Source organism: Amblyraja radiata, chromosome 1 (assembly GCF_010909765.2).
Source record: "Amblyraja radiata isolate CabotCenter1 chromosome 1, sAmbRad1.1.pri, whole genome shotgun sequence".
Lineage (NCBI taxonomy): Eukaryota > Metazoa > Chordata > Chondrichthyes > Rajiformes > Rajidae > Amblyraja > Amblyraja radiata.
In genome coordinates this window covers 125,384,806-125,412,428 of record NC_045956.1, presented here as the reverse complement: position 1 = coordinate 125,412,428, position 27,623 = coordinate 125,384,806, and the positions used below count along the sequence as shown (strand labels likewise).

Sequence of the window (27,623 nt, the reverse complement as noted above, 5' to 3'; positions counted from 1 at the left end):
TGCATCTTAACAGGTGTGGGACCAGCATTCTGGCAGGCAGGTTTGCCACTGTTACACGGGTGGTTTTAAACTGAATAAGGGGGGTGGGGTGTCGAATGGGCTAGTGGAGGATGGAGTTAAAGGGAAAGGGTTTCTTAAATGTGTGAGCATAGAGACAGAGGGGTGTAAAATGAGGGTAGAAGCAATAGGTAGCAAGGTGAAAAGTAAAAGTGGCAGGCCGGAAAATCCAGGGCAAAAATCAAAAAGGGCCACTTTTCAACAAAATTGTATAAGGGGTAAGAGTGTTGTAAAAACAAGCCTGAAGGCTTTGTGTCTCAATGCAAGGAGCATTCGTAATAAGGTGGATGAGTTGAATGTGCAGATAGCTATTAATGACTATGATATAGTTGGGATCACGGAGACATGGCTCCAGGGTGACCAAGGCTGGGAGCTGAACATCCAGGGATATTCAATATTCAGGAGGGATAGAGAGAAAGGAAAAGGAGGTGGGGTAGCGTTGCTGATTAGAGAGGAGATTAACGCAATGGAAAGGAAGGACATTAGTTTGCAGGATGTGGAATCGGTATGGGTAGAGCTGCGAAACACTAAGGGGCAGAAAACGCTGGTGGGTGTTGTGTACAGGCCACCTAACAGTAGTAGTGAAGTTGGAGATGGTATCAAACAGGAAATTAGAAATGCGTGCGACAAAGGCAAAACCGTTATAATGGGTGACTTCAATCTACATATAGATTGGGTGAATCAAATTGGCAGGGGTGCTGAGGAAGAAGATTTTTTGGAATGTATGCGGGATAGTTATCTAAATCAACATGTAGAGGAACCAACGAGAGAGCAGGCTATTTTAGACTGGGTATTGAGTAATGAGGAAGGGTTAGTTAGCAGTCTTGTTGTACGTGCCCCCTTGGGCAAGAGTGACCATAATATGGTTGAGTTCTTCATTAGGATGGAGAGTGACATTGTTAATTCAGAAACAATGGTTCTGAACTTAAAGAAAGGTAACTTTGAGGGTATGAGACGTGAATTGGCCAAGATTGACTGGCAATTAATTCTAAAAGGGTTGACGGTGGATATGCAATGGAAGACATTTAAAGACTGCATGGATGAACTACAAATATTGTTCATCCCAGTTTGGCAAAAGAATAAATCAGGGAAGGTAGTGCATCCGTGGATAACAAGGGAAATCAGGGATAGTATCAAAGCGAAGGATGATGCGTACAAATTAGCCAGAAAAAGCAGCATACCGGAGGACTGGGAGAAATTCAGAGACCAGCAGAGGAGGACAAAGGGCTTAATTAGGAAAGGAAAAATAGATTATGAAAGAAAACTGGCAGGGAACATAAAAACTGACTGCAAAAGTTTTTATAGATATGTGAAAAGAAAGAGATTAGTTAAAACAAATGTAGGTCCCTTGCAGTCAGAAACGGGTGAGTTGATCATGGGGAACAAGGATATGGCGGACCAATTGAATAACTACTTTGGTTCCGTCTTCACTAAGGAAGACATAAATAATCTGCCGGAAATAGCAGGGGATCGCGGGTCAAAGGAGTTGGAGGAATTGAGTGAAATCCAGGTTAGCCGGGAAGTGGTGTTGGGTAAATTAAATGGATTAAAGGCCGATAAATCCCCAGGGCCAGATAGGCTGCATCCCAGAGTACTTAAGGAAGTAGCTCCAGAAATAGTGGATGCATTAGTAATAATCTTTCAAAACTCTTTAGATTCTGGAGTAGTTCCTGAGGATTGGCGGGTAGCAAACGTAACCCCACTTTTTAAGAAGGGAGGGAGAGAGAAAACGGGGAATTACAGACCAGTTAGTCTAACATCGGTAGTGGGGAAACTGCTAGAGTCAGTTATTAAAGATGGGATAGCAGCACATTTGGAAAGTGGTGAAATCATTGGACAAAGTCAGCATGGATTTACAAAAGGTAAATCATGTCTGACGAATCTTATAGAATTTTTCGAGGATGTAACTAGTAGCGTGGATAGGGGAGAACCAGTGGATGTGGTGTATCTGGACTTCCAGAAGGCTTTCGACAAGGTCCCACATAAGAGATTAGTTTACAAACTTAAAGCACACGGCATTGGGGGTTCAGTATTGATGTGGATAGAGAACTGGCTGACAAACAGGAAGCAAAGAGTAGGAGTAAACGGGTCCTTTTCACAATGGCAGGCAGTGACTAGTGGGGTACCGCAAGGCTCAGTGCTGGGACCCCAGCTATTTACAATATATATTAATGATCTGGATGAGGGAATTGAAGGCAATATCTCCAAGTTTGCGGATGACACTAAGCTGGGGGGCAGTGTTAGCTGTGAGGAGGATGCTAGGAGACTGCAAGGTGACTTGGATAGGCTGGGTGAGTGGGCAAATGTTTGGCAGATGCAGTATAATGTGGATAAATGTGAGGTTATCCATTTTGGTGGCAAAAACATGAAAGCAGACTATTATCTAAATGGTGGCCGACTAGGAAAAGGGGAGATGCAGCGAGACCTGGGTGTCATGGTGCACCAGTCATTGAAAGTGGGCATGCAGGTGCAGCAGGCAGTGAAGAAAGCGAATGGTATGTTAGCTTTCATAGCAAAAGGATTTGAGTATAGGAGCAGGGAGGTTCTACTGCAGTTGTACAGGGTCTTGGTGAGACCACACCTGGAGTATTGCGTACAGTTTTGGTCTCCAAATCTGAGGAAGGACATTATTGCCATAGAGGGAGTGCAGAGAAGGTTCACCAGACTGATTCCTGGGATGTCAGGACTGTCTTATGAAGAAAGACTGGATAGACTTGGTTTATACTCTCTAGAATTTAGGAGATTGAGAGGGGATCTTATAGAAACTTACAAAATTCTTAAGGGGTTGGACAGGCTAGATGCAGGAAGATTGTTCCCGATGTTGGGGAAGTCCAGGACAAGGGGTCACAGCTTAAGGATAAGGGGGAAATCCTTTAAAACCGAGATGAGAAGAACTTTTTTCACACAGAGAGTGGTGAATCTCTGGAACTCTCTGCCACAGAGGGTAGTCGAGGCCAGTTCATTGGCTATATTTAAGAGGGAGTTAGATGTGGCCCTTGTGGCTAAGGGGATCAGAGGGTATGGAGAGAAGGCAGGTACGGGATACTGAGTGGATGATCAGCCATGATCATATTGAATGGCGGTGCAGGCTCGAAGGGCCGAATGGCCTACTCCTGCACCTAATTTCTATGTTTCTATGTTTCTATGTTTCTATCCCCAATCAGTACCCCGTTCCTGCCTTTGCCCCATATCCCCTGACCGCTATTTTTAAGAGCCCTATCTAGCTCTCTCTTGAAAGCATCCAGAGAACCTGCCTCCACTGCCCTCTGAGGCAGAGAGTTCTAGAGACTCACCACTCTCTGTGAGAAAAAGTGTTTCCTCGTCACCGTTCTAAATGGCTTACTCCTTAATCTTAAACTGTGGCCCATGGTTCTGGACTCCTTCAACATCGAGAACATGTTTCCTGCCTCTTGCGTGTCCAAGCCCTTAACAATCTTATATGTTTCAATGAGATACCCTTTCATCCTTCTAAACTCCAGAGTGTACAAGCCCAGCTGCTCCATTCTCTCAGCCTATGACAGTCACAGCATCCCAGGAATTAACCTTGTAAACCGATGCTGCACTCCCTCAAAAGCAAGAATGTCCTTCCTCAAATTAGGGGACCAAAACTGCACACAATACTCCAGGTGTGGTCTCACTAGGGCTCTGTACAACTGCAGAAGGACCTCTTTGGTCCTATATTCAACTCCTCTTGTTATGAAGACCAACATGCCATTCGCTTTCTTCACTGCCTGCTGTACCTGCATGCTTACTTTCATTGACTGATGAACAAGGACCCCCAGATCCCACTGTACTTTCCCCTTTTCCCAACTTGACACCATTTAGATCAGGAATCGGCAACCTTGTTCTGCATTTGGGCCAGGACGCATGTCTGTGAGCGGATTGCGGGCCACATTTATCACGTGTACACATGGATCCCACCCCCTATTCCACCCCGGATGACAGGCATCAAATCACGTGTTCACAGAAGGTAGATAAAAATGCCTTCTCAGCGGGTGAGGCAGCCTCATGCAATCCTTGCTTGTCTCACCCGCTGAGTTTCTCCAGCATTTTTGTCTACCATTGATTTTTCCAGCATCTGCAGTTCTTTCTTAAACATGTTCACAGAAGGTGTGCGGCCGTGCCGGCGGCTTTGCGCAGGATGCGGTACAGCCAGAGCTTGGCGCTCGTTGCTTCGGCCATGCTTGGTGGGCCGGATGATTACGGGGAAAAAAGTCCGCTTATGGGCTGGATGATTTCGGGGGCCTTAGGTTGCCGACCCCTGATTTAGATAACAATCTGCCTTCCTGTTTTTGCTACCATAGAAACATAGAAACATAGAAAATAAGTGCAGGAATAGGCCATTTGGCCCTTCGAGCCTGCACCGCCATTCAATATGATCATGGCTGATCATCCAACTCAGTATCCTGTACCTGCCTTCTCTCCATACCCCCTGATCCCTTTAGCCACAAGGGCCAGATCTAACTCCCTCTTAAATATAGCCAATGAACTGGCCTCAACTACCTTCTGTGGGAGAGAATTCCAGAGATTCACCACTCTCTGTGTGAAAAAAGTTTTCCTCATCTCGGTCCTAAAAGATTTCCCCCTTATCCTTAAACTGTGACCCCTTGTTCTGGACTTCCCCAACATCGGGAACAATCTTCCTGCATCTAGCCTGTCCAACCCCTTAAGAATTTTGTAAGTTTCTATAAGATCCCCCCTCAATCTTCTAAATTCTAGCGAGTACAAATCGAGTCTATCCAGTCTTTCTTCATATGAAAGTACTGACATCCCAGGAATCAGTCTGGTGAACCTTTTCTGTACTCCCTCTATGGCAAGAATGTCTTTCCTCAGATTAGGAGACCAAAACTGTACGCAATACTCCAGGTGTGATCTCACCAAGACCCTGTACAACTGCAGTAGAACCTCCCTGCTCCTATACTCAAATCCTTTTGCTATGAATGCTAACATACCATTCGCCTTCTTCACTGCCTGCTGCACCTGCATGCCTACTTTTAATGACTGGTGTACCATGACACCCAGGTGGTACCAAAGTGGATAACCTCACATTTATCCACATTAAACTGCATTGCCATGCATCTGCCCACTCACCCAACCTGTCCAAGTCACCTTGCATCCTCATAGCATCCTCCTCACAGTTCACATGGTGTCATCTGCAAATTTGCTAATGTTATGTAATCCCTTCATCTAAATCATTAATATATATTATAAATAGCTGCGGTCCCAGCTCTGACCCTTGCGGTACCCCACTAGTCACTGCCTGCCATTCTGAAAGGGACCCGTTAATCCCTACTCTTTGTTTCCTGTCTGCCAACCAATTTTCTATCCATGTCAGCACCCTACCCCCAATACCATGTGCTCTCATTTTGCCCACTAATCTCCTATGTGGGACCTTATCAAATGCTTTCTGAAAGTCCAGGTACACTACATCCACTGGCTCTTCCTTGTCCATTTTCCTAGTTACATCCTCAAAAAATTCCACAAGATTAGTCAAGCATGATTTCCCCTTCGTAAATCCATGTTGACTCGGACCGATCCTGTTACTGCTATCCTGTTACTGATCTCAGTCTCTGAGGTTGAAGATCTTTCATGAGCCGACTCCTCAGATCCCTGATGGTGTACCTGGCTACATTCTTAAAACCTTTGCAGACCAAATGGCTGGAGTTTTCATAACATCCACTCACTATGGTTCAAGATCCCCACCTGCTTTAAAAGGATAGTGCCCAAGATCTCAATAACTATGAACTAGTTGTACTCATTCATGTCCATGGTGATGAATGGCTTCGAGAGGTTGGTTATGGCGTATATCAACTCCTGGATATATCAGATCCTAAAGGGCCTGTCCCACGAGCATACGACCTGCATGCGGCAAGCGCGACCAAACCGGAAGCGGGGGCCACGCGGAGCTCGAGTTATCCCCGTACAGGGCTGGTCCCAACAGCATGCGTCTGCATGCGGCGAGCGTGACCAAACCGGAAGCGGAGGCTGCGCGGAGGTCGAGTGAGTGACGTGAAGTTCGTGCGAAGTCTGCGGGAAGTTCGCGCGTGACGTACGGCATCAAGATACTGCGTACACCGTCGAGACGCTGCGCACGCCCGTCAAGGCGGTGCGTAGGCTGTCGAGGTGGCTGCGGGCCGGCAGGCTGTTGCCGTGCAAAATTTTTGGACTTGGACTTGGTGGCTGAAGGCCTTTTTTGTTCTGCTGAAGGACTCTTGGATATTTGTGTCGTAGCTTTTGACAACTGGTTAGTAATATGGAAGCATAAGTACAAAAAATAGTTATGTTTCAGGCTGAGGCTGCCTGATACGCTTGGCTGCTAAAACGTTGCTCCCATTATGAATGCAAACTGTTCTTCAGGGGATTTCATGCAAACATTAACCCAAGTTCCTGGAGCTGTCAATGGATATCCTTCGATTTCCGAGAAAATGTTGTGCAAGATAAATATTTGGATTGAGGAACATTTTAATTTTGTGTTGACTGTAGAGATCCTACCATATAATGTCAATAGTAGCCCCTTCAAAATAGACGACTAAAATAAGTAATTAATCAAGCAATTTTTTTTCTGAAATGAAAGGCCAAGCATCAGCAAATTATTGTCGACAGTTCATTGAAATGCTCAATTGTGTAATTTGCATCCAAAATTGAACTGGCTGGCAGGATCCATTTGCTTATTTGTACATTTAACTAAATGGAAAAATAATTTATGAAAAATAATTTATGAAATTCAGTTTGTAAAATCCAAAGTAAATCTAAAGCAATGTGCTTTGAAGACTACAGTAAACCCTTGCAATTACAGACCTCAAAATAATAGTTTGGTTATCGTGGAGGCCATTGGCAGGCGGTGCACAGCACATTGGTAAGGTGACGGCGGGGAGTGAACAGTAACATACTCTTGAAGAGCTTTGCATTGGGAACAGGTTTGCAGTGGCCGCCACAACGCGAGGTCCTACGCCTGCGTCGCCCTGGCAACACATGCCTCTGTCACCTGGTTTTGGCACCAGACTCCCGTTGCACTGCCTCCCACTTCCACCAGGTTACTCCATGAGCTGGCGCTACGTGCCATGCTTACGGTTGTGGGAGCCGAGAGAGCGAGCAGCATGAAGACGGCATGAGTGTGAAGCCCGTCCCGATGCACCGCATGTGGGACTAGGGGCTCTGTGGCTTCCGGACCTGTGAATACCTGTTGGTTTAACCAACCCCCACCCTCCCTGCTCCCACTACGATGCCACATTTCTTTCCACCCGGCCTTGGGTTAAAAAATAATATTTACCCTTCATACCCGGTTCTAGCGGACAATGGACAATAACGGGCACCATGGTTCGTTATTGTCAGTGTTCACTGTATATGGCTTGTTTTGACATTGCTGAGCTCCTGGAAATGGTATTAGCAATGCACATGATCTGGCAGTGCTGCTGCTGCTGGAGGCTGTGCCAAGTGCTAATCTCTATTTGTTGCAAGCCTTTGGATACATTCCTGGTATAAATCCAATAGGAACCCAATCAAATCTGGTGATCAGAATGTGCTGCATCAGATCACTGGCTTACATAAAATATATTGTTGTGTCTTGTAAGGAAAAGAACGAATAAGACTGGACTTAATAGGATGAGCGACATGGGAGTGTGTGGAGCCAGGAATGGATTTCCCAGCAGCCAAATCGTATAGTTCCAGAAAATTGATCGCAAGGGAGGCAACATGCTTATTCCATGCTGAAGCTTATTATCGGAATTTAGTTTTCGGACAAAGATAAAATACTCCTAATTGGCGAAGAGCCCAATATTATAATCTACCAGTCCCTGCTACATCTGGTTAGACTGCTTAAAATAATCTTGTAGCTCTTAAAAGGGAAGGGAATTTTGTCTGGAACGGGAACTGGCGATCATGATAGAAGTAAATTTAACCTGGGTAAGAGTGTGGAATGTCACTGCAGGAGAAAGGGCAGACTTCAAACTCTTGAGTAATTACTGCAGGACTTGTTAAAAGAGGTGGGAAAAAACAATGATATCCACTATTCCTCATGTTTAGACAGACGCTCTGAATGCAATGGGAGCAGGAAATCGAGACAACGATTCAAGCCCCATGGATCTGGATGCAGAACTGCAAGAAGTTTAATGGTCTCATGCATGGTCAAGGTTATGCAAAGGTCATATACTATCACCTGCACTATTAGCCGCAGACACCGCACAATTCACGACATCCCCATCACTCACCAACCAACCTATCAAGTAGTATTCTGACTGAATATTCATGTGATTCCTTTCACCCCACACACCGAGCCTCAAATTCCTGGGTGTGCAGATCTCTGAAGATCTTTCCTGCAATTATCAAGAAAGTACATCAGCGCCTCTACTTCCCGAGAAGATTACGGAGAGTCGTTTTTTTCAAGGAGGACTCTCTCTAACCTCTACAGGTGCACAGTAGAGCGCATGCTGACCGGTTGCATCGTGGCTTGGTTCGGCAACTTGAGCGCCCTGGCGAGGAAAAGATTATAAAAAGTATTAAACACTGCCCAGTCCATCATCGGCTCTGACCTCCCTTCCATCGAGGGGATTTATCGCAGTCGCTGCCTCAAAAAGGCTGGCAGTATCATCAAAGACCCGCACCATCCTGGCCAAACACTCATCTCCCTGCTACCTTCAGGTAGAAGGTACAGGAGCCTGAAGTTTGCAACAACCAGGTTCAGGAATAGCTACTTCCCCACAGACATCAGGCTATTAAACCTGGCTCGGACAAAACTATGACCATTAATAACCCATTTTACTTCGGAGTCACGTGAGCGACTATGTGAAGAACCCGCTCAGCGCGCATGCGCGGCATTAACGCCAGCAGTGCAACAGCGGCTGCAGCGGGAGTTAGGCGCTCCCGCTACAGAATGAAACGGACCGTCAGGTGAGTACCCTGAGGTCGGGTTTCTATTACAGGGGAGCCTTTTTCTGCTTGTGTTTTACAGGCAGAGAAAAAGGCTCTGGAACAAAACTGTCCCCCGTTCGAGGAGGAACGTTTTCCGTTGGGGAGGGGGGCAGCAACAGGCGGTAGGAGCGTTTACCCGGTGTTCCGCTATTCCCCGACACCGTGCCGAGCCCAGCCCGCTAGTACCTGAGCAACGGGCTGGATGCATAGCCACCCGAAGAGGCATCCGGCAGGTGTTTTTCCCGATTTGGGACGGGACGTCTCTCCACCCGCACGGGGGGAGAGAGAGCCGCCTGAGCCGCTGGAGCGGCTCTCGGAGCAGGTGCCTGCGAGACGCGCTGCTTGAGGGGCGCTCTCGCTTCTACAAGGCACAAAAGCTCTAGAAGAACCTGTCCCCCGCTCGACTCCAGCGGAGGAGCGTTCCATTGCAGGGGGGGCAGCAACAGGCGGTAGGAACAATTACCGGGCGCGCCGCTATCCCCATCACCGCGCCGAGCCCAGTCCCGCTAGTGCCTGAGCTGCGGGCTGGATGTTTAGCCATCCGAAGAGGCATCCGGCCGGTGGCTTCCGACTTGTCGGAGGGGACGTCTCTCCACCCGTATGGGAGAGAGACAGCCGCCTGAGCCGCTGGAGCGGCTCCTGGAGCAGGAGCTCCTCCGAGACACGCTACGTGAGGGGCAGTCTCGCTGGAGGGTTCAGGCATACCCTCCACAGTGCCTAGGCACTGCCCATCGCTTCCTCCTTAGTGTGGTTAGCTTTGGGGTGACCAGGGCTGGGCTGGTCATGAAGAGGGGGTCGCTGGCTGAAGAATTCGGGAGTATGCCAGGGGTGCAGGAACAGGAAGAGCTGCTGGGTGTGTGTGGACCGCTACGTGGCTACCCCACGTGCAGGAAGGCCATTAGAGCCTAAAAACTAACGGCCAGCGTTGACCACCTCTCCGACAGGCACCTACAGGAGCAGGTGGTTAATAAGGCTTAAAATGTACAGCTCCAATGAATTATAGTCCTTCAAAGTTCCGGCACTCAACAGCCAAATCTGGGGGCACGTCGGGACAAATACTCGGACAGGAGCTGATACTGCAGCGGATCCTCAGGCTCCTGACGTCAGCCATCACACCATTTGCTCGTTTTCTGTGGACAATACGGAGATGACCACTAACTAACAAATCACTCTCGCACTGTTGTGCAACACGCAGAGCGAGATAAATTACCTCCGTATATAAATCATAAGACCTGCCCTAAATCCCGTATTTGGGTTGTGCTAAACCCCAGCCACTGAGTCAGCCTCACTGCTCTTTGGCAAAAAACCTCATGGGAATAAACTTTCGGCCTCATGAGGGCAGGCCCCAGGACGAGCAAACCCCAAAAATACAATACCCAAGCGGCAGCATCCCATCGCGTCCACCAGTCGACGCCTACCATATGGGACTGGTGAAAGCTCGGGGACCGCATTTTTTTATGCCCGGGAGTCTTTTAGACCATGGCCCAGAGCAGGACCCCATGGAAAATGCGCCACCCCCCAACATCACCGCCACATCAGACAACGCGCCAGACTCGCTGGTCTGGGAAGAGACAGAAGAAATGCCCATATCCATGGAGGTAGGTGGGTCTGGTGCCTACAAGAATATGTAAAATAAGGAATCTAATTTCTAAGGATACTTTATGGCAAGCATTGGCCTCAAATATGCTTACTATTCAGTACCCATTCAAAAGGATCTATGCAGATACCTAAAATTTACCTGGATGGGGCAACTATGACAGTTAAAGCATTACCCCATGGGGTAACGTCAGCTCAAGGTTATTCATCAAGATACTAAAACCAGCCCTGGCAAAACTAATAAGAAGACCATGGAATTGGCTATGTCAGCTGTTTTTCAGCTACAAAACAGTTTTCGAAACCCTGGGGTTTGTTTTACATCCAGATAAATCAAAGTTGAAGCCATCCACTATCATGGACTACTTAGACTTCACAATTAATTCAGTCCATATGACTGTAACTTTGCCAAAAGACAAAACGGTTGAATTAGCACAATTATGGCACAATTTAATGGTCAACGAGCAACCAACTATTCGACAAGTAGCAAGAGTAATTGGGAAAATGGTAGCAGCATTCCTGGCTACACAATTCGGACCATTGCATTATAAAATCTTCAAAGAGCAAAGGTACAGGCATTAAAATATCATGCAGGTCATTATGATCGGGTCATGAAATTACCCACTGAAACTATATCAAAACAGTTGGCATAGTTTCAGCCCTATCATTATCTAACAGGTGGTAGATGGACTAACCTAAAGCCATCATTACTACTTACACGGGGCATTAATTATTTAGCGATGTTGGGTGCCTTTTATGGATTAAAAGCATATACATCAAATATGCATCACTGCATGTACGGTTACAAATGGATAATACTACGGTGGTGGCCTACATTAACCATATGGGAGGCATAAAATCGTTATCATGCGACAAATTGGTCAACACAATTTGGCAATGGTGTGTCAAAAAGACATATTTGGCTGTCAGCAACTTACCTATCAGGTAAGCTAAATACAGTGGCAGACACCAGGTCACGCAAATTCAATGACAACATCGAATGTATGTAAAACCCAAAGTATTTGCAAACATTATCAAGCTATATGGCACGCCAGATATCGATTTATTTGCATCAAGGCTAAATCACCAGATACCTATGCATGTCGCTTGGGAACCAGACCCAGAGGCAGCAGCGGTAGTAGATGCCTTCACGCTGGATTGGGGAAATTCTTTCTTCTATGTTTTCCCTCCCTTCTGCCTCATCAGTCAGGTACTACGAAAAATACAGATGGACTCTTTTCAGGGTTTGATAGTACCCGACTGGCCTACACAGCCATGGTTCCCAGTACTGCATGACATGTTTGTTGAAACCATTCAACATGTTTGTTGAAACACCGATGGTATTCCCCAGTGACCCAGAGTTGTCAACTCACCCGATATGCCACCCATGCCATGAGAAAATCAAACTCATGGGTTGCAGGGTTTTAAACAGACCTTATCTGGAACTGGGATTGTCAGAACAAACCATCAACACCATGTCAGCATCCCTTTCGAACATCCACTAAGAAGCAGTACTTAACCAGCATCAAGAAATGCGAGAAGTACTGCCAGGAAACAAGGACCACTTACACAACAGCAACAGTCACCAACGCACTGGAGTTCCTGGCCTACCTACACCACAAAGAGGAATCAGCTACAGTGCCATCAACACAGCAAGGAGTGCCCTGTCTGCTTATTTGAAACCAGCACCAGGACAACAGCCGATGGGATCCCATCCACTGGTGGTCAAATTAATGAAGGGCATCTATAACATCAAACCCCTAGACCAAGGTATACCCATTTATGGGATGTCAGTGTGGTCCTGATGTACCTCAGGGGATGGCCACCAGCCAGATCCCTCAGCCTCAAACAAACTACCCTGAAAACGCTCATGTTGATGGCACTTGTATCCACTCAGAGGGTCCAGTAACTACGTCGATTGCGACTGGACAACATGGTGACCACCCCAGACCAGATCTCGTTCATCATCCAGGGTCTGGGAGAACAGAGCAGGCCAGGTATAGCCAATCCAGTTGTGGTGTTCCGGGCTTACCCGCCAGAGCCGCGGTTGTGTGTCATGACCTATCTACTATATATAGACACAACCTATAACATCAGAGGGAGTGAAAAAGCCTTATGGGTCAGCCACAAAAAACCTCATGGCCGGGTAACGAGCCAAGCCATTGCAAGATGGCTCAAGCAGGTACTAAAGGCTGCCGGAATAGACTAACTTTTTTCAAATCTCATTCCACCAGGGCTGCGTCTACATCAACGGCCGAAAGAATGGACGTACCGGTTGACCATATTCTGACGACAGCAGAATGGTCGAGGGAAACGACATTCAGAAATTTTTACAATAAGCCGTTGGCGAAACCTGACTTGTTTGCAGAAATTTTTTACAAACTGCAAATATTTAATTTAAACCCGGGGGAGCAATTGAATTTGTTATTGTTACTAAATACCATTTTTGTTTCTCGAAAAACAGATTCATTGGTTGGTTACGATAACACACTTCCTCCCTCAAGAACTTCGGCAGTGAGTGAAATAAAACTGTTAGACGGTTTGAAATCACAGAGCTTTGAAGTCTTCATGTAGTCACTCACGTGACTCCGAAGTAAAATAGTAAGATTAAACGAGAACTTACCAATTTGAAGTTTGATCTGTATTTTATGAGGAGTTACGATGAGGGATTACGTGCCCTCCGCTCCCACCCTCATAATATAGGTCAAACTGATAACTGATGTCTCCTTTTCTTTACTATGTTTACTTCAATAACTGTGTCTATCTGTGATTCCACACCGCTGCTTGGAAGTATGCCGCGCATGCGCGCTGAGCGGGTTCTTCACGTAATCCCTCATCGTAACTCCTCATAAAATACAGATCAAACTTCAAACTGGTAAGTTCTCGTTTTTTGCACTTTATCAGTTTATTTATTCATGTGTGTATATATTTATATAATGGTGTATGGACACACTGATCTGTTTTGTAGTAAATGCCTACTATGTTCTGTGTGCTGAAGCAAAGCAAGAATTTCATTGTCCTATCTGGGACACATGACAATAAACTCACTTGAACTTGAACATGAACTTAGTGCAAGTGTCACATTCACTTCTCACACCCTGTATGCACTGCCAACTACAGTATTTAGCCTGAGCAGATGCATCACCCAAATAGTACATTGTTCACTGAAACACTTGCCTTTCTCATGCAAGACAAGGTGGTGCACAAATGGAGATAGCAGCCGTTAACTAATGGAGTACTGGCTTAGCTGCATGATCTTATCCCAGAGAACAAATGGTGCTCACCGTCATTATTGAGGCTTTTGCAAGGCTAAAATTATTTAAGATTATGGTTTTCACAGTTTAGTGGAACAAAGATGAGCTCATACGCATACTCATCTAAACACACATTTTTGTCTCCTGTCTGCACCCTAAGATCCACAAGGCAATGAAGAAAGCTAATGGCATGTTGGCCTTCAAAACAAGAGGAGTTGCGTATAGGAGCTAAGAGGCCCTTCTGCAGTTGTACAGGGCCCTAGTGAGACAACATCTGGAGTATTGTACGCAGTTTTGGTCTCAAAATTCGAGGAAGGACATTCTTGCTATTGAGGGAGTGCAGCGTAGGTTCACAAGGTTAATTCCTGAGATGGCTGGACTGTCATAAGTTGAAGGAATGGAGCAACCGGGCTTATATACACTGGAATTTAGAAACATGAGAGGGTATCTTATTGAAACATATAAGATTACTAAGGGATTGAACATGCTAGAGGCAGAAAACATGTTGGGGGAGTGCAGAAGCAGGGGCCACAGTTTAAGAATAAGGGGTAGGCCATTTAGAACAGAGATGAGGAAACACTTTTTCACCCAGAGAATCTGTGGAATTCTCTGCCTCGGAAGGCAGTAGAAGCTGATTCACAATTGACAATAGACAATAGGTGCAGGAGTAGGCCATTCGGCCCTTCGAGCCTGCACCGCCATTCAATGTGATCATGGCTGATCATCCCCAATCAGTACCCCGTTCCTGCCTTCTCCCCATATCCCCTGACCGCTATTTTTAAGAGCCCTATCTAGCTCTCTCTTGGAAGTATCCAGAGAACCTGCCTCCACCGCCCTCCACGATGGAGAATTCCACAGACTCACAATTCTCTGTGAGAAAAAGTGTTTCCACGTCTCCGTTCTAAATGGCTTACACCTTATTCTTAAACTGTGGCCCCTGGTTCTGGACTCCCCCAACATCGGGAACATGTTTCCGGCCTCTAGCGTGTCCAAACCCTTAACAATTTTATTAGATTAGATTAGATTAGATTTACTTTATTAATCCCCTTATTCAGGGGAAATTCAGATGTTCTTGCAGCACACTAATAAAAATACAACATAGCATTCAAGAAGTTCAACACCAAAACACAAAAACTGTGGGGGAAGGCACAAAGTCCAGTCCCCATCCTCTTGTCCACCCAGAGTCGGGCCTATTGAGGCCTCCACAGTCGCCGCCACGGCGCCCGATGTTCTCGCCGGGTGATGGTGCTCCGGCGTCGGGAGAACCCTCAGCGGCTTGGGGTGCCAGGAACGGCCGCCTTCTTACCGGAGACCGCGGCTTCCAAGCCAACAGACCGCGTTTGACGGAGCTCCACACACTGGCGATCTCGGCGAGAGATCCCAGGCTCCGGGATGTAAAGTTCAGCGCCGCAGCTGGCCGCTCCACAGAACCGCGGCTCCACAATGTTTTCATCGGCGGTCCCAGCATACTGGAGTTCCAGCGCGGCGACCCAGGAAAGGCATCGCCCGCTCCGCAATAGCGCTCCAGCGCTGTGCCGCCGCCAAAGCCGAGGTTCTGGCCAGGTCCCCTCAGGAAACGTCGCTCCAGGACCCGCTGGTATGTTTCAATAAGATCCCCTCTCATCCATCTAAACTCCAGAGTGTAAAAGCCCAGCCTCTCCATTCCCTCAACATATGACAGTCCCGCCATCCCTGGAATTAAGCTTGTAAACCTACGCTGCATTCCCTCAATAGCAAGAACGTCCTTCTTCAAATTAGGGGACCAAAACTGCACACAATACTCCAGGTGTGGTCTCACTAGGGCCCTGTCCAACTGGTAACTCAAATTTCACTGTACCTTAATTGGTACATGTGAAAATAAACTGACCTTGACCGCTAAATCAAAGTGCAGCTGTGGAAATCCACATGTATCAAGGTCGGGCTGTCCATTTGTAGATACATGGAGAAATCCTTGTTTTAGTTACACTCTGTCCATTTTCTGATTTTGATTTCCTAATCATTGATAATGTATTGATGCTGCCAGTACAGGTTTCAAGAATTTCATTATCTTTGATGCTGACTTTCACCCTGTTCTTACATCCACATGGTCCATCTTTAATATGTTTCCCTATCTTTTTTTGACATCTGGATCTCTATCCTAAAGAACAGGTTAGCAGCTAGTATCTACGAAAAGTCCCCACAGAATCCCATTGCTCTTGACTATGTTTATTCCCAGTGCCTCCTCTGCCTCCCACTGTGTCCTCCAAGTTGATTGTTCCTGAACCCCTCTGTTGGTGGATCACCAGCTTCCTGAGAGCTTCCAGGCTGGGAAAGCACATCAAACCCGCAGACCCCCAGGCAAGGCTGTGTACTCTCCCCTCTCATCTACTCTCTCTACACCAATGACTGCACCTCCACTAACTCCTCTGTCAAGCTTCTCAAGTTTGTGGATCACACAACCCTGATTGGACTGATACAAGATAGAGAGGAAGGGTGGTGGCGCTCGCCTGCAGTCCGTCTGTCTCTTCTTTTTTTGTTGTTTTCTTTTGTCCTGTTTTAGTTACATTTTAATTTATTAGGTTGTGTATGTGGGGGGGTGAAACATGGTTTTGGTCTCTTCATTCGGGGAATGCGACTTTTTCTTGTCGTATCCCCCTTCTCTGTCTCCGTCTGCGCTGAGGCCTAATGGCGGAGGTCTCCAACTGCGACCGACCTCAAGGCTCCGGAGGCAGAGCCAGCCAGGACTTACCAGCGCGAGGCTGGCAGATTTCGGGTTGTGGCGGCGTTCCGGCGTTCCGGCGTTCCGGTGATGGTGGCCCGGCTTTGGGGCTTCGGAGCTGAGGCGGTGTTGGCGACCTGAAATCGGGGCTCGGCCACGGGCCCAGTGTACAACATCGTCGGGAGCTCGCAGGCCACAGGTTGGTGACCTGTTTTTACGGAGCTCCCGCAACAACACAACTTCTGCCGTTAGTGCGGGCCCGCTAGCCGATAATGCACAGTTGGGGACTATGGCTCAGTGGTGGAATATTGCATTGGGGGACCAGGCCTCCCGTGTGACAGGGACCCAACGGGTCCCACTTAGTCTAGTTCCTACTAATATTCCCATGTCTAGGCGGAATTAGTTTGTACAGAATCCTTCAAGGCAGAAAACAGTCCTTCAACATTCCCTGTAGACTGTAGACTTTTACCACTATAGAAAATAACATTGTACACTTGCAAAATCTTATCAACATTCAGAAAATGAAATCAAACACCAACTAACCTCTGAGCAGTTGATATAATAAAAAGAGAAAATACTGGAAACACTCAGCAGGTCAGGCAGCATCTGTGGACAGAAAAATAAAGTTCTGACAAGGGTCTTCAATCGGAAATACAAGGTCTGTTTCTTTCCACAGAATCTTGTCTGAAGTGTTGAGTGTTTCCAACATTTTCTGTTTTTATTTCAGATTTCCATCATCTGGAATTGTTTAGATTTCTGAACAGTCGATGATCTGTGTTAATAGTGCTCGTTGGTTTGCTCTCTGCTGCTCAATAAATGTTCAGCTGTACAATGCTGGACAAATGCTGATGTTATAGAGGCATGCAGCATAGAAACAGACCCCTTGACCTAACGTCCATGCCAACCAAGATGCCCCATCTAAACTAGTTCCATTTGCCTGCGTTTGTCCCATATCTCTCTAAACTTTTCCTATCCAAACACTTGTAAATGTGTCTTTTCTATGCTCATATTGGACTTGCATCAAATAGTTACCCAAGCTGTTAGTTCTATATATATATATATATATATACACCACCCTCTGTGTTTAAAATTTGCCTCTTGGGTTCCTATTAATTCTTTCCCCTTCCACCTTAAATCTAGTTCTTCATTACCCTACTTCCAAAAAAATACTTTGTCCATTCCACACTATTTATTCCCCTCATGATTTTATACACCTTTATAAACCACCCCTCAGTCTTGTGCTCACCAAGGAACAAAGTCCTATCCTGCAGAATCTCTGTAGACCAGGCCCTCAGGTTCTAACAACATCCTCGTAGATCTGCCCTGCACCCTATTCCGCTTAATGGCATCTTTCCGACAGCAGGAAGACCATACCTGAACACGGTGTTGAGGTACAAAGAAGACCTCTGGTCCTAAATCAGGATTACATCATTAGAATTACATCATGATCTGCCTGGAAAACAACAATTGTGCTTGTTATGATGTCCAACTTGATCTTTGACTAAAGTATGTGTCCACAACCAAACAGCATAGTAAGTTCAAAACACGGGGCAAGATTAACTCCATCGCTAGGCCGCACATGAGTTTATCTCGTATCCTCCATTTTGTAAAGCATCAATGAATTATCATTGACAATAATGCCAGTAATTGGCTACATACAGTGCATTGAGAAAGTATTCAGACCCCTTCACTTTTTCCACATTTTGTTACGTTACAGCCTTATTCTAAAATGGATTAAATTCATTTTTTTAATCTGCAATCTATACCCAGTACCCCACAATAAAAAAACAAAAACAGTTGTTTAGAAATTTTTGCGAAGTAATTAATAAGAAATAACTGAAATATCACATTTACATAAGTATTAAGACCCTTTACTCAGTACTTTGTTGAGGCACCTTTGGCAGCGATTACAGCCTCAAGTCTTCTTGGGTATGACGCTACAAGCTTGTCACACCTGTATTAGGGTAATTTCTCCCATTCTTCTCTGCAGATCCTCTCAAGCTCTGTCAAGTTGGATGGGGAGCGTCGATGCACAGCTATTTTCAGGTCCTTCCAGAGTTATTCGATCGGGTTCAAGTCCCGGCTCTGGTTGGGCCACTCAAGGACATTCACAGACTTGTCACAAAGTCACTCCTGCATTGTCTTGACTGTGATGTAGGGTCATTGTCCTGTTGGAAGGTGAATCTCCGCCCCAGTCTGAGGTCCAGAACGTTCTGGAGCACGTTTTCATCAAGGATCTCTCTGTACTTTGCTCCATTCATCTTTCCCTTGATCCTGACTGGTCTCCCAGTTCCTGCCGCTGAAAAACATCCTCACAACATGATGCTGCCACCACCATGCTTCATTGTAGGTATGGTATTGGCCAGGTGATGAGCGGTGCCTGGTTTCATCCAGACGTGACACTTGGCATTCAGGCCAAAGAGTTCAATCTTTGCTTCATCAGACCAGAGAATCTTAATTATGTGCCTTTTGGCAAACTCCAAGTGGGCTGTCATGTGCCTTTTACTGAGGAGTGGCTTCCGTCTGGCCATTCTACCATAAAGGCCTGATTGGTGGAGCGCTGCAGTTATTGTTGTCCTCTGGAAGTTTCTCCCATCTCTACAGTGGAACTCTGGAGCTCTGTCAGAGTGACCATCAGGTTCTTAGTCACCTCCCTGACCAAGGCCCTTCTCCCCCGATTGCTCAGTTTTGCCGGGCGGCCAGCTCTATGAAGAGTCCTGGTGGTTTCAAAGTTCTTCCATTTAAGAATGACAGAGGCCACTGTGCTTTTCGGGACCTGCAATGCTGCAGAAATTGTTTTAGACCCTTCCCCAGATCTGTGCCCGACACAATCCTGTCTCGGAGGTCGACGGACAATTCCTTCGTCTTCATGGCTTGGTTTTTGCTCTGACACGCACTGTCAACTGCGGGACCTTATATAGGCAGGTGTGTGCCTTTCCAAATCATGTACAATCAATTTAATTTACCACTGGTGGACTCCAATCAAGTTGTAGAAACATCTCAAGGATAATCAATGGAAACAGGATGAACCGAAGCTCAGTTTTGAGTGTCATAGCAAAGGGTCTGAATACTTGCGTAAATGTGATATTTCAGTTATTTCTTTTTAATTACTTTGCAACAATTTCTAAACACTTGTTTTCGCTTTTTTATTATGAGGTATTGTGTGTAGATTGATGATTAAAAAAAATGAATTTAATCAATTTTAGAATAAGGCTGTAATGTAACAAAATGTGGAATAAGTGAAAGGGTCTGAATACTTCCTGAATGCACTGTAGGCAGTGCATGACAGCAAAGAGGATGACTGAACTTTGGTGCCTTCCCCCACAGTGGGAAACTTTGATTCCGCTGTGTGGGGATGTTTATGTTAAAGACTATCGTGTTCTGTATTCTTTTTTATTCGTATGACTGTATGGTGACGCCAAATTTCACTGTACCAAAAGGTGCATGTGACAATAAATGTCTCTTGTCTTGACATCACTATTAGTCTTCTGAAACAAACTGTTTTATGTGATTCCGATATACACCAATCTCATTTCAAGTCTTAATCAATAAATTGAAACTTATGTGAAATTGAGTCTCCTTAGGCTGTCTCAGAACAACTTTATATGTAGGCTCTAAAATAAATATTCATATAATTAGGAAAATATCCCCATCCTATGTTCTTCTATAAATAGGTGAAGATAACATAACAATGGAATTTCATTAGATAGGCATACCTTTTATATTATTTAAAAAATATAAATAAATAGCTTTACCTGACATTATTTTCAGCAGTGCCTGCATGAAGGGGAAGTCTTCCATTTTTATCTGGGATATTTTGCTTGGCACCATTTCGAAGTAGTGTTACACAACCATCTAGCCAGCCCTGTAAATGAAAATCTTCGTCAAATTTTCTATGATTAATTTAAATTTTTTGTCGACTTAATTTGTTAATAATTAGTGGATGTTTAAAAAGGAATGATTGTAAAAGAAACGAACATTTTATTTGTAGAAACATGATGTCATTCTGTCTGGATTTTCATTAACTGAGATTGGTAGGCCAAAAATGATTCAGCACATAAAAACTATAAAATTGAGCAAGTGTGGGCCTCTGGTCACTGAAGCTTGCTTTGCCAGTGATTGATATCATGGCTGAATTTATACAGTAGCTGTACTATGCTGCTGTCTCTCCATGTCCCATTGACTCTGTTAGTACTCCAAAATCTGTCAATCTCAGCTTTAAATATACTCATTGACTGGGAACCCATGATTCCCTGAGCAAGAGAATTGAAAAGATTTGCAATCCACTTAATGAAAAATGTTCTAATCCTAATTTTCAACGTCTTAACCTGATAGTAGGGTTCCTGATTCTAGGACATCGCCAATGGGGAAATTAGCATTTATCCTCTCAAGTCCTTTAATAATTACAGTCACAAAAAGCTGAAGTAACTCATTGGGTCAGGCAGCATCTTTGGAGAAAAGGAATAGGTGATGTTTCAGGTCAAGACCCTTCTTCAGACTTCCGATTATCTTTTAATACCTCTATTTTCCCCTTCCCCTGACCCTCAGTCTGAAGAAGGGTAACGACCTGAAAGATCACCTATTTCTTTTATAGACAATAGACAATAGGTGCAGGAGTAGGCCATTCAGCCCTTCGAGCCAGCACCGCATTTCAATGTGATCATGGCTGATCATCCCCAATCATCCCCAATACCCCGTTCCTGCCTTCTCCCCATATCCTCTGACTCCGCTATTTTTAAGAGCCCTATCTAGCTCTCTCATGAAAACAGCCAGAGAACCTGCCTCTACCGCCCTCTGAGGCAGAGAATTCCACAGACTCACCACTCTCTGTGAGAAAAAGTGTTTCCTCGTCTCCGTTCTAAATGGCTTACTCCTTATTCTTAAACTGTGGCCCCTGGTTCTGGACTCCCCCAACATCGGGAACATGTTTCCTTTCAAGGGCTAGCGTGTCCAAGCCCTTAACAATCTTATATGTTTCAATGAGATATCCTCTCATCCATCTAAACTCCAGAGTGTACAAGCCCAGCTGCTCCATTCTCTCAGCATATGACAGTCCCCCCATCCCGGGAATTAACCTTGTAAACCTACGCTGCACTCCCTCAATAACAAAAATGTCCTTCCTCAAATTAGAGGACCAAAACTGCACACAATACTCCAGGTGTGGTCTCACTAGGGCCCTGTACAACTGCAGAAGGGCCTCTTAGCTCCTATACGCAACTCCTCTTGTTTTGAAGGCCAACATGCCATTAGCTTTCTTCATTGCCTTGTGGATCTTAGGGAGCAGACAGGAGACAAAAATGTGTGTTTAGACCTCTTTGCTCCTATATTCGATTATTTTCTGCCGAATCCAGACTGAGTTACTCCAGCTTTTTGTGTCTATTGTCGATGTAAACCAGCATCTGCAGTTCCTTCCGACAACCTTTAAGAATTTCAACCATCGATTTTTCCAGCAGATGCAGTTCTTTCTTAAACATTGATTCAAATGAGATCTCTTCTAAGAAGGTCCAAGAAATGTAACCGTTTTTGGACAGCTGGGTCACTGCAGGAAGCTATTTACTTGAACCATCAACACAAGTCAATTCTTACTTAAAACTTGGTAAAAACATGGTAAAACTTGGTAAATACAATTCTCTGCTTGGAGTTCGGACTGGTGAACATTTCTTACATGAGCAATGCTGTGAAAATTGTGGATCTGCCCTGGAAATAGAATACAATCTCATTCACTGGATTTCTCATACTCCACTTATTGAGCTTTGAGCAGGCTGGATCCTGGCAAGATTTTGAAATCAGTTAACATGAGTTGTGAATCTGAAGACCAAGTGCTGTTCCAGGCTTAAGTTATGATAAACTGATGCCATTTAAAATGAGCACTTTAGGGACAATTAGAAAATGACTGTTTTAGAATAATCTAATTTTACACATGTACTGCTTTGAAATGCTGCATTTGAAGGTTTTCTCAACAGATGCTCAACCTATGTCATACGATGCCAATAAGAGCAGTAAGCCTGAGGACTGAGTAAGAGTCAGAATTCAACAAAGGAAGACCAAGAAATTGATTAAAAAAGGAAAGTAGAATACAAAGGTAATCTAGTACAAACATAAAACTAGTAATGACAAGGTTGTACATTTGTTCCTCTTACAGACCACCATAGTTCCTGGAAAGTGGCATCACAGGTAGATAGTGTAGTCAAGAAGGCTTTCGGCACATTGGCCTTGATTAGTCAGGGTGTTGAGCATGGAAGTTGGAATGTTATGTTTCAGCTGTACAAGGTGTTGGTGAGGCCACATTTGGAGTATTATGTTCTGTTTTGATCTTTCTTTTAAAATTTCTTTTTCAACCCAGTCTGGAATGGCTGATTCCTTATTTTGAGACTGTCACCCTATAATGTAGACCTTCTCCTCTCAATTCAAAGTACCATCCAGCTTTATACCAAGGTTCCCAATCAAAATCATTAAATTGGTTGTAGACAACAGGAAACCAGATGTTACATGTAATAAACATGTGCCAAAAGCCCTATCTACCTGTGACACCACTTTCATGGGACTATTTACTGCAACTTCTGGATCCCTCTGGTCCATAACACTCCCCTGTAATTTAAGATGATTCACAAAATATATATCAAATAGGTGAAAATAAAGTACTTTGACTTTTCTTCCTTTCTAATCGGGACTGAACCACCATGAACATTTTCTGTCATTATTCACTTGATGCAACATAAATTGCATCTTATTGGCATGTTCACCATCTGAATTCACTGTAGTGAAGTCAGGCGGTGAACATCTGTTCACTGTGGAGGTCCTGGCCTGGCTTGACTTCCTAAAATGCAACATCTACACTTATTTGAAGTAAACTTGATTCCTAATTCATTCCATTCCATTCACACAGACGTGCCCCAGAGTCTACCACTCTTCCAACTTTCTTTCCTCTCCTACAATCAGTCTAAAGAAGAATCCCAATCCGAAACATCACATATCCATGTTCTCCAGAGATGCTGCTTCACCCATTGAGTTACTCCAGCTCATTGTGTCCCTTTTAAAAAAAATAAACCAGCACTGCGCTTCTTGTTTCGATATGATTATATTGTATAATGAAACAGATGTTAAATGGGCTATTCCTGTTTGTATCTCTAATATTGTGTTCTGATTGTGTTTTTGGTCAACTATTTTATACCAATGTCTGTATTTTAAGAATAAGGGGTAGGCCATTTAGAAAGGAGATGAGGAAAAACTTTTTCACCCAGAGAGTTGTGAATCTGTGGAATTCTCTGTCTCAGATGGCAGTGGAGGCCAATTCTCTGGATGCTTTCAAGAGAGAGTTAGATAGAGCTCTTAAAGATAGCGGAGTCAAGGAATATGGGGAGAAGGCAGGAACGGAGTACTGATTGTGGATCAGCCGCTCCATTCTCTCAGCATATAACAATCCCGCCATCCCAGGAATTAACCTTGTTAAACTATGCTGCACTCCCTCAATAGCAAGAATGTCCTTCCTCAAATTTGGATATCAAAATTGCACACAATACTCCAAGTGTGGTCTCACTAGGGCCCTCGACAATTGCAGAATGACCTCTTTGCTCCTATACTCACTCCACTTGTTATGAAGGCCAACATGCCATTCGTTTTCTTCACTGCCTGCTGTACCTGCATGCTTACTTTCATTGACTGATGAACAAGGACCCCCAGATCCCATTGCACTTCCCCTTTTCCCAACTTGACACCATTTAGATAATAATCTGCCTTCCTGTTTTTGCTACCAAAGTGGATAACCTCACATTTATCCACATTAAACTGCATCTGCCATGCATCTGCCCATTCACCCAACCTGTCCAAGTCACCCTGTATTCTCATAGCATCCTCCTCACAGTTCACACCGCCACCAAGCTTTGTGTCATCTGCAAATTTGCTAATGTTACTTGTAATCCCTTCAACTAAATCATTGATATATATAGTAAACAGCTGCGTTCCCAGCACCGAGCCGTGCGATACCCCACTAGTCACTGCCTGCCATTGTGAAAGGGACCTGGTAACCCTTACTCTTTGTTTCCTGTCTGGAAAACCAATTTTCTAAACCAACTGCCACCCCAACTGCGCATGCGCAGATACCGGGCTCACTGCGCACGTGCAGGGAGACAGCGTCATTTTGCGTCCCTACCGCGACCATTTTCAATTGTGACACGGCTGACGGCCTCTCCTACAACTGTGGTCTCCCTACAACTATGGTCGTAAATATATATTTTTTCACCAAATCGTCCCGCGGGCCGGATTGGACCCCTTCGCTGGCCGGATGCGGAAATTTCTCAAAATTGTTTAATTTCCCTAAAATTACCCGGACAACCAGAATTTCCCGAATTTTGGGTAATTTCCTTCATAGTGGAAACACAGTGCTCAGCCCCAATTAGAATAGAAGACAAAGTCAAAGTACTTTATTTTCACCTCTTTGATATACATTTTGTGAGTCATCGTAAATTGCTGGATGATTTCGCTGCTTCAGTTTTACATAAACAGCGTTTCACACTTAGCAAGTCACTATGTTCATGAATTTGCTGCATTCACACCCTAATTACCCAACAAACGTAAGTATAGTGATTAATAAAGAGCCTTCTCGACAATTTGCCTTCTGAAAATTGAGGTGTACTTGGTTGTAAATATATATATTTTAGACTTTAATTTTTTATTACATTTTCTTTCTTTTCTTTCTGCCTGTTTTGGCGTCTTTCATTCCTTTTTATTTACGTTTTGTTTACCTGATTTGACATCATGTACTCTAATTCGCTTTCATTTTCAGTCCTTTCTCATTATGCTTCTCAATCTTTAAATTACATTGCTTAAGGAGATTTACAATTTGTTCATTTGTTGCCCTGTAACAGGTCCCTTACTGTTCACAGCTGGCATTCATTTTTAAAACAAAATCTTGAACTTGCTGCATACAAGGGAACAACATGATGCATTGATCCGTTGACTTCACAGACAATTATAGAGTCATACAGCATTGAAGCAGGCCCACCGGCCAACTTGCACATGCTGGCCAATAAACCCCATCTACACTAGTATCAACTACCTACATTTGGCCCAAATCCCTCTAAACCTATCCTATCCATGTTCCTGTCCAAATGTTTTTTAAACATCGTGAAAGTACCTGCCTCAACTACCTCCACTGGTAGCTTATTACATATATCTAACATGCTTTTTGTAAAAGGGTTGCCCCTCAGGTTCCTATTAAATATTTCTGCTTCACCTTAAACCTATGTCCTCTGGTTCTTGATTCCCCTACTCTGGGTAAAAATGTGCATTTACTCTGTCTATTAGAGTCATAGTCATAGTCATAGTTGTGTGGAAACAGGTCTTTCGGCCTAACTTGCCCACACCGACCACCATGTCCCATCTACACTAGTTCCACCTGCCTGCATTTGGCCCATATCCCTCTAAACCTGTCCTGTCCATATATCTGTCCAAATGTTTCTTAAACGTTGCGATACTACCTGCTTCAACTACCACCTCCAGCAACTGGTAGCTTGTTCCATTTACCCAACACACTGGGTGAAAATGTTATCCTCAGGTTCCTATTAAATCTTTCCCCCTTCACCTTAAACCAATGTCCTCTGGTTCTCGATCCCCTTACTCTGGGCAAGAGATTCTGTGCGTTTACCCGATCTATTCCTCTCATGATTTTGTAGACCTCAAAAAGATCACCCCTTATCCTCCTGAGCTCCAAGGGATAGAGTCTTAGCCTACTCAACCTCTTCCTATAGATCAAGCCCTCCAATCCCGGCAACATCCTTGCAAATCTTCTCTGCACCCTATCCAGCCTGACAACATCTTTCCTATAACATGGTGCCCAGAACTGAACACAATACTCGAAATGTGGCCTCTCCAACGTCTTAGAAAACTGCAAAATGACCTTCCAACTTCTGTACTCAATACTCTGACTGACAAAGGCCAATGTGCCGTAAATCTTTTTGACAACCTTATCTACCTGTGGTGCCACTTTCAACAAACTATTTACCTGCACTCCTAGATCCCTCTGCTCTACAACACTCCCCAGAGCCCTACCATTCACTGTGTAGGTCCTGTCCCGGTTAGTCTTCCCAAAATGCAACACCTCACATTTCTCTGCATTAAATTCCATAAAACATTCCTCAGCCTACCTGGCCAACCGATCAAAATCCTGCTGCAATTTTTGACAACCATCTTCATTATCTATAATACCACATTGTCCAGTACATTCTCATCCAAATCATTGATATACTGTAGATGACAAGATGATATAGTTGGCACCAGTCTACACAGACATTTTCAACCAGTCCTTGCAAACCTGTACTGTCCCTGCCTGCTTCAAAGTCTCCACTATTGTCCCTGTACCCAAAAAGGCAAGAATTATTGATCTTAATGACTATAGGCCTGTCGCACTGACCTTTGTAGTCATGAAGACCCTTGGAAGGCTTGTGCAGGCCAAGCTGAAAAATATCACAAACCCCCTGCTGAACTCTGCAGTTTGCATATTGGGCCAATAGATCTGTGGTTGACGCAATCAACCTGGGCCTGCACTTCATCCTCCGGCACCTAGACCGCCAGCGGATCTATGCAAGGATTTTATTTGTTGATTTTAGCTCTGCATTCAACACCATTGTGCCAGACCTACTATACTCCAAACTTTCCGAGTTGACTGTGCCTGAACCCCTCTGTCGGTGGATCACCAGCTTCCTGACAGACAGGAAGCAGCATGTGAGGCTGGGAAAGCACATCTCGGACCCGCAAACCCTCAGCATAGGAGCACCGCAAAGCTGCGTACTCTCCCCTCTTCTCTACTCTCTCTACACCAATGACTGCACCTCCACAGACTCCTCTGTCAAACTTCTCAAGTTTGCGGACAACGGAACCCTGATTGGACTGATCCAGGGTGGGGAGGAATCTGCCTACAGACAGTAAGTGTCACAGCTGGTGTCCTGGTGCCATTGCAACAACCTGGAGCTCAATGGTCTTAAGACAGTAGAATTGATAGTAGACTTTAGGAGAGCTCCCCCTCCCCTCACCCCACTCACCATCAACAACACCACAGTCACATCTGTGGAATCTTTTAAGTTCCTGGGAACCATTATCTCCAAGGACCGACCTTAAGT

The 27,623-nt window shown here is 44.9% G+C and overlaps 1 protein-coding gene across 1 annotated transcript in view; it reads right to left on the bottom strand.

Annotated features, from left to right (window-relative positions):
• ankrd55 (ankyrin repeat domain 55) overlaps positions 1–27,623 on the bottom strand; it is a 74,445-nt gene that overhangs the window by 27,493 nt on the left and 19,329 nt on the right. The window contains exon 4 of the mRNA XM_033030314.1: positions 20,265–20,374. Within this exon, the coding sequence (XP_032886205.1) occupies positions 20,265–20,374 (110 nt within the window). The remainder of the gene's footprint in view (positions 1–20,264; positions 20,375–27,623) is intronic.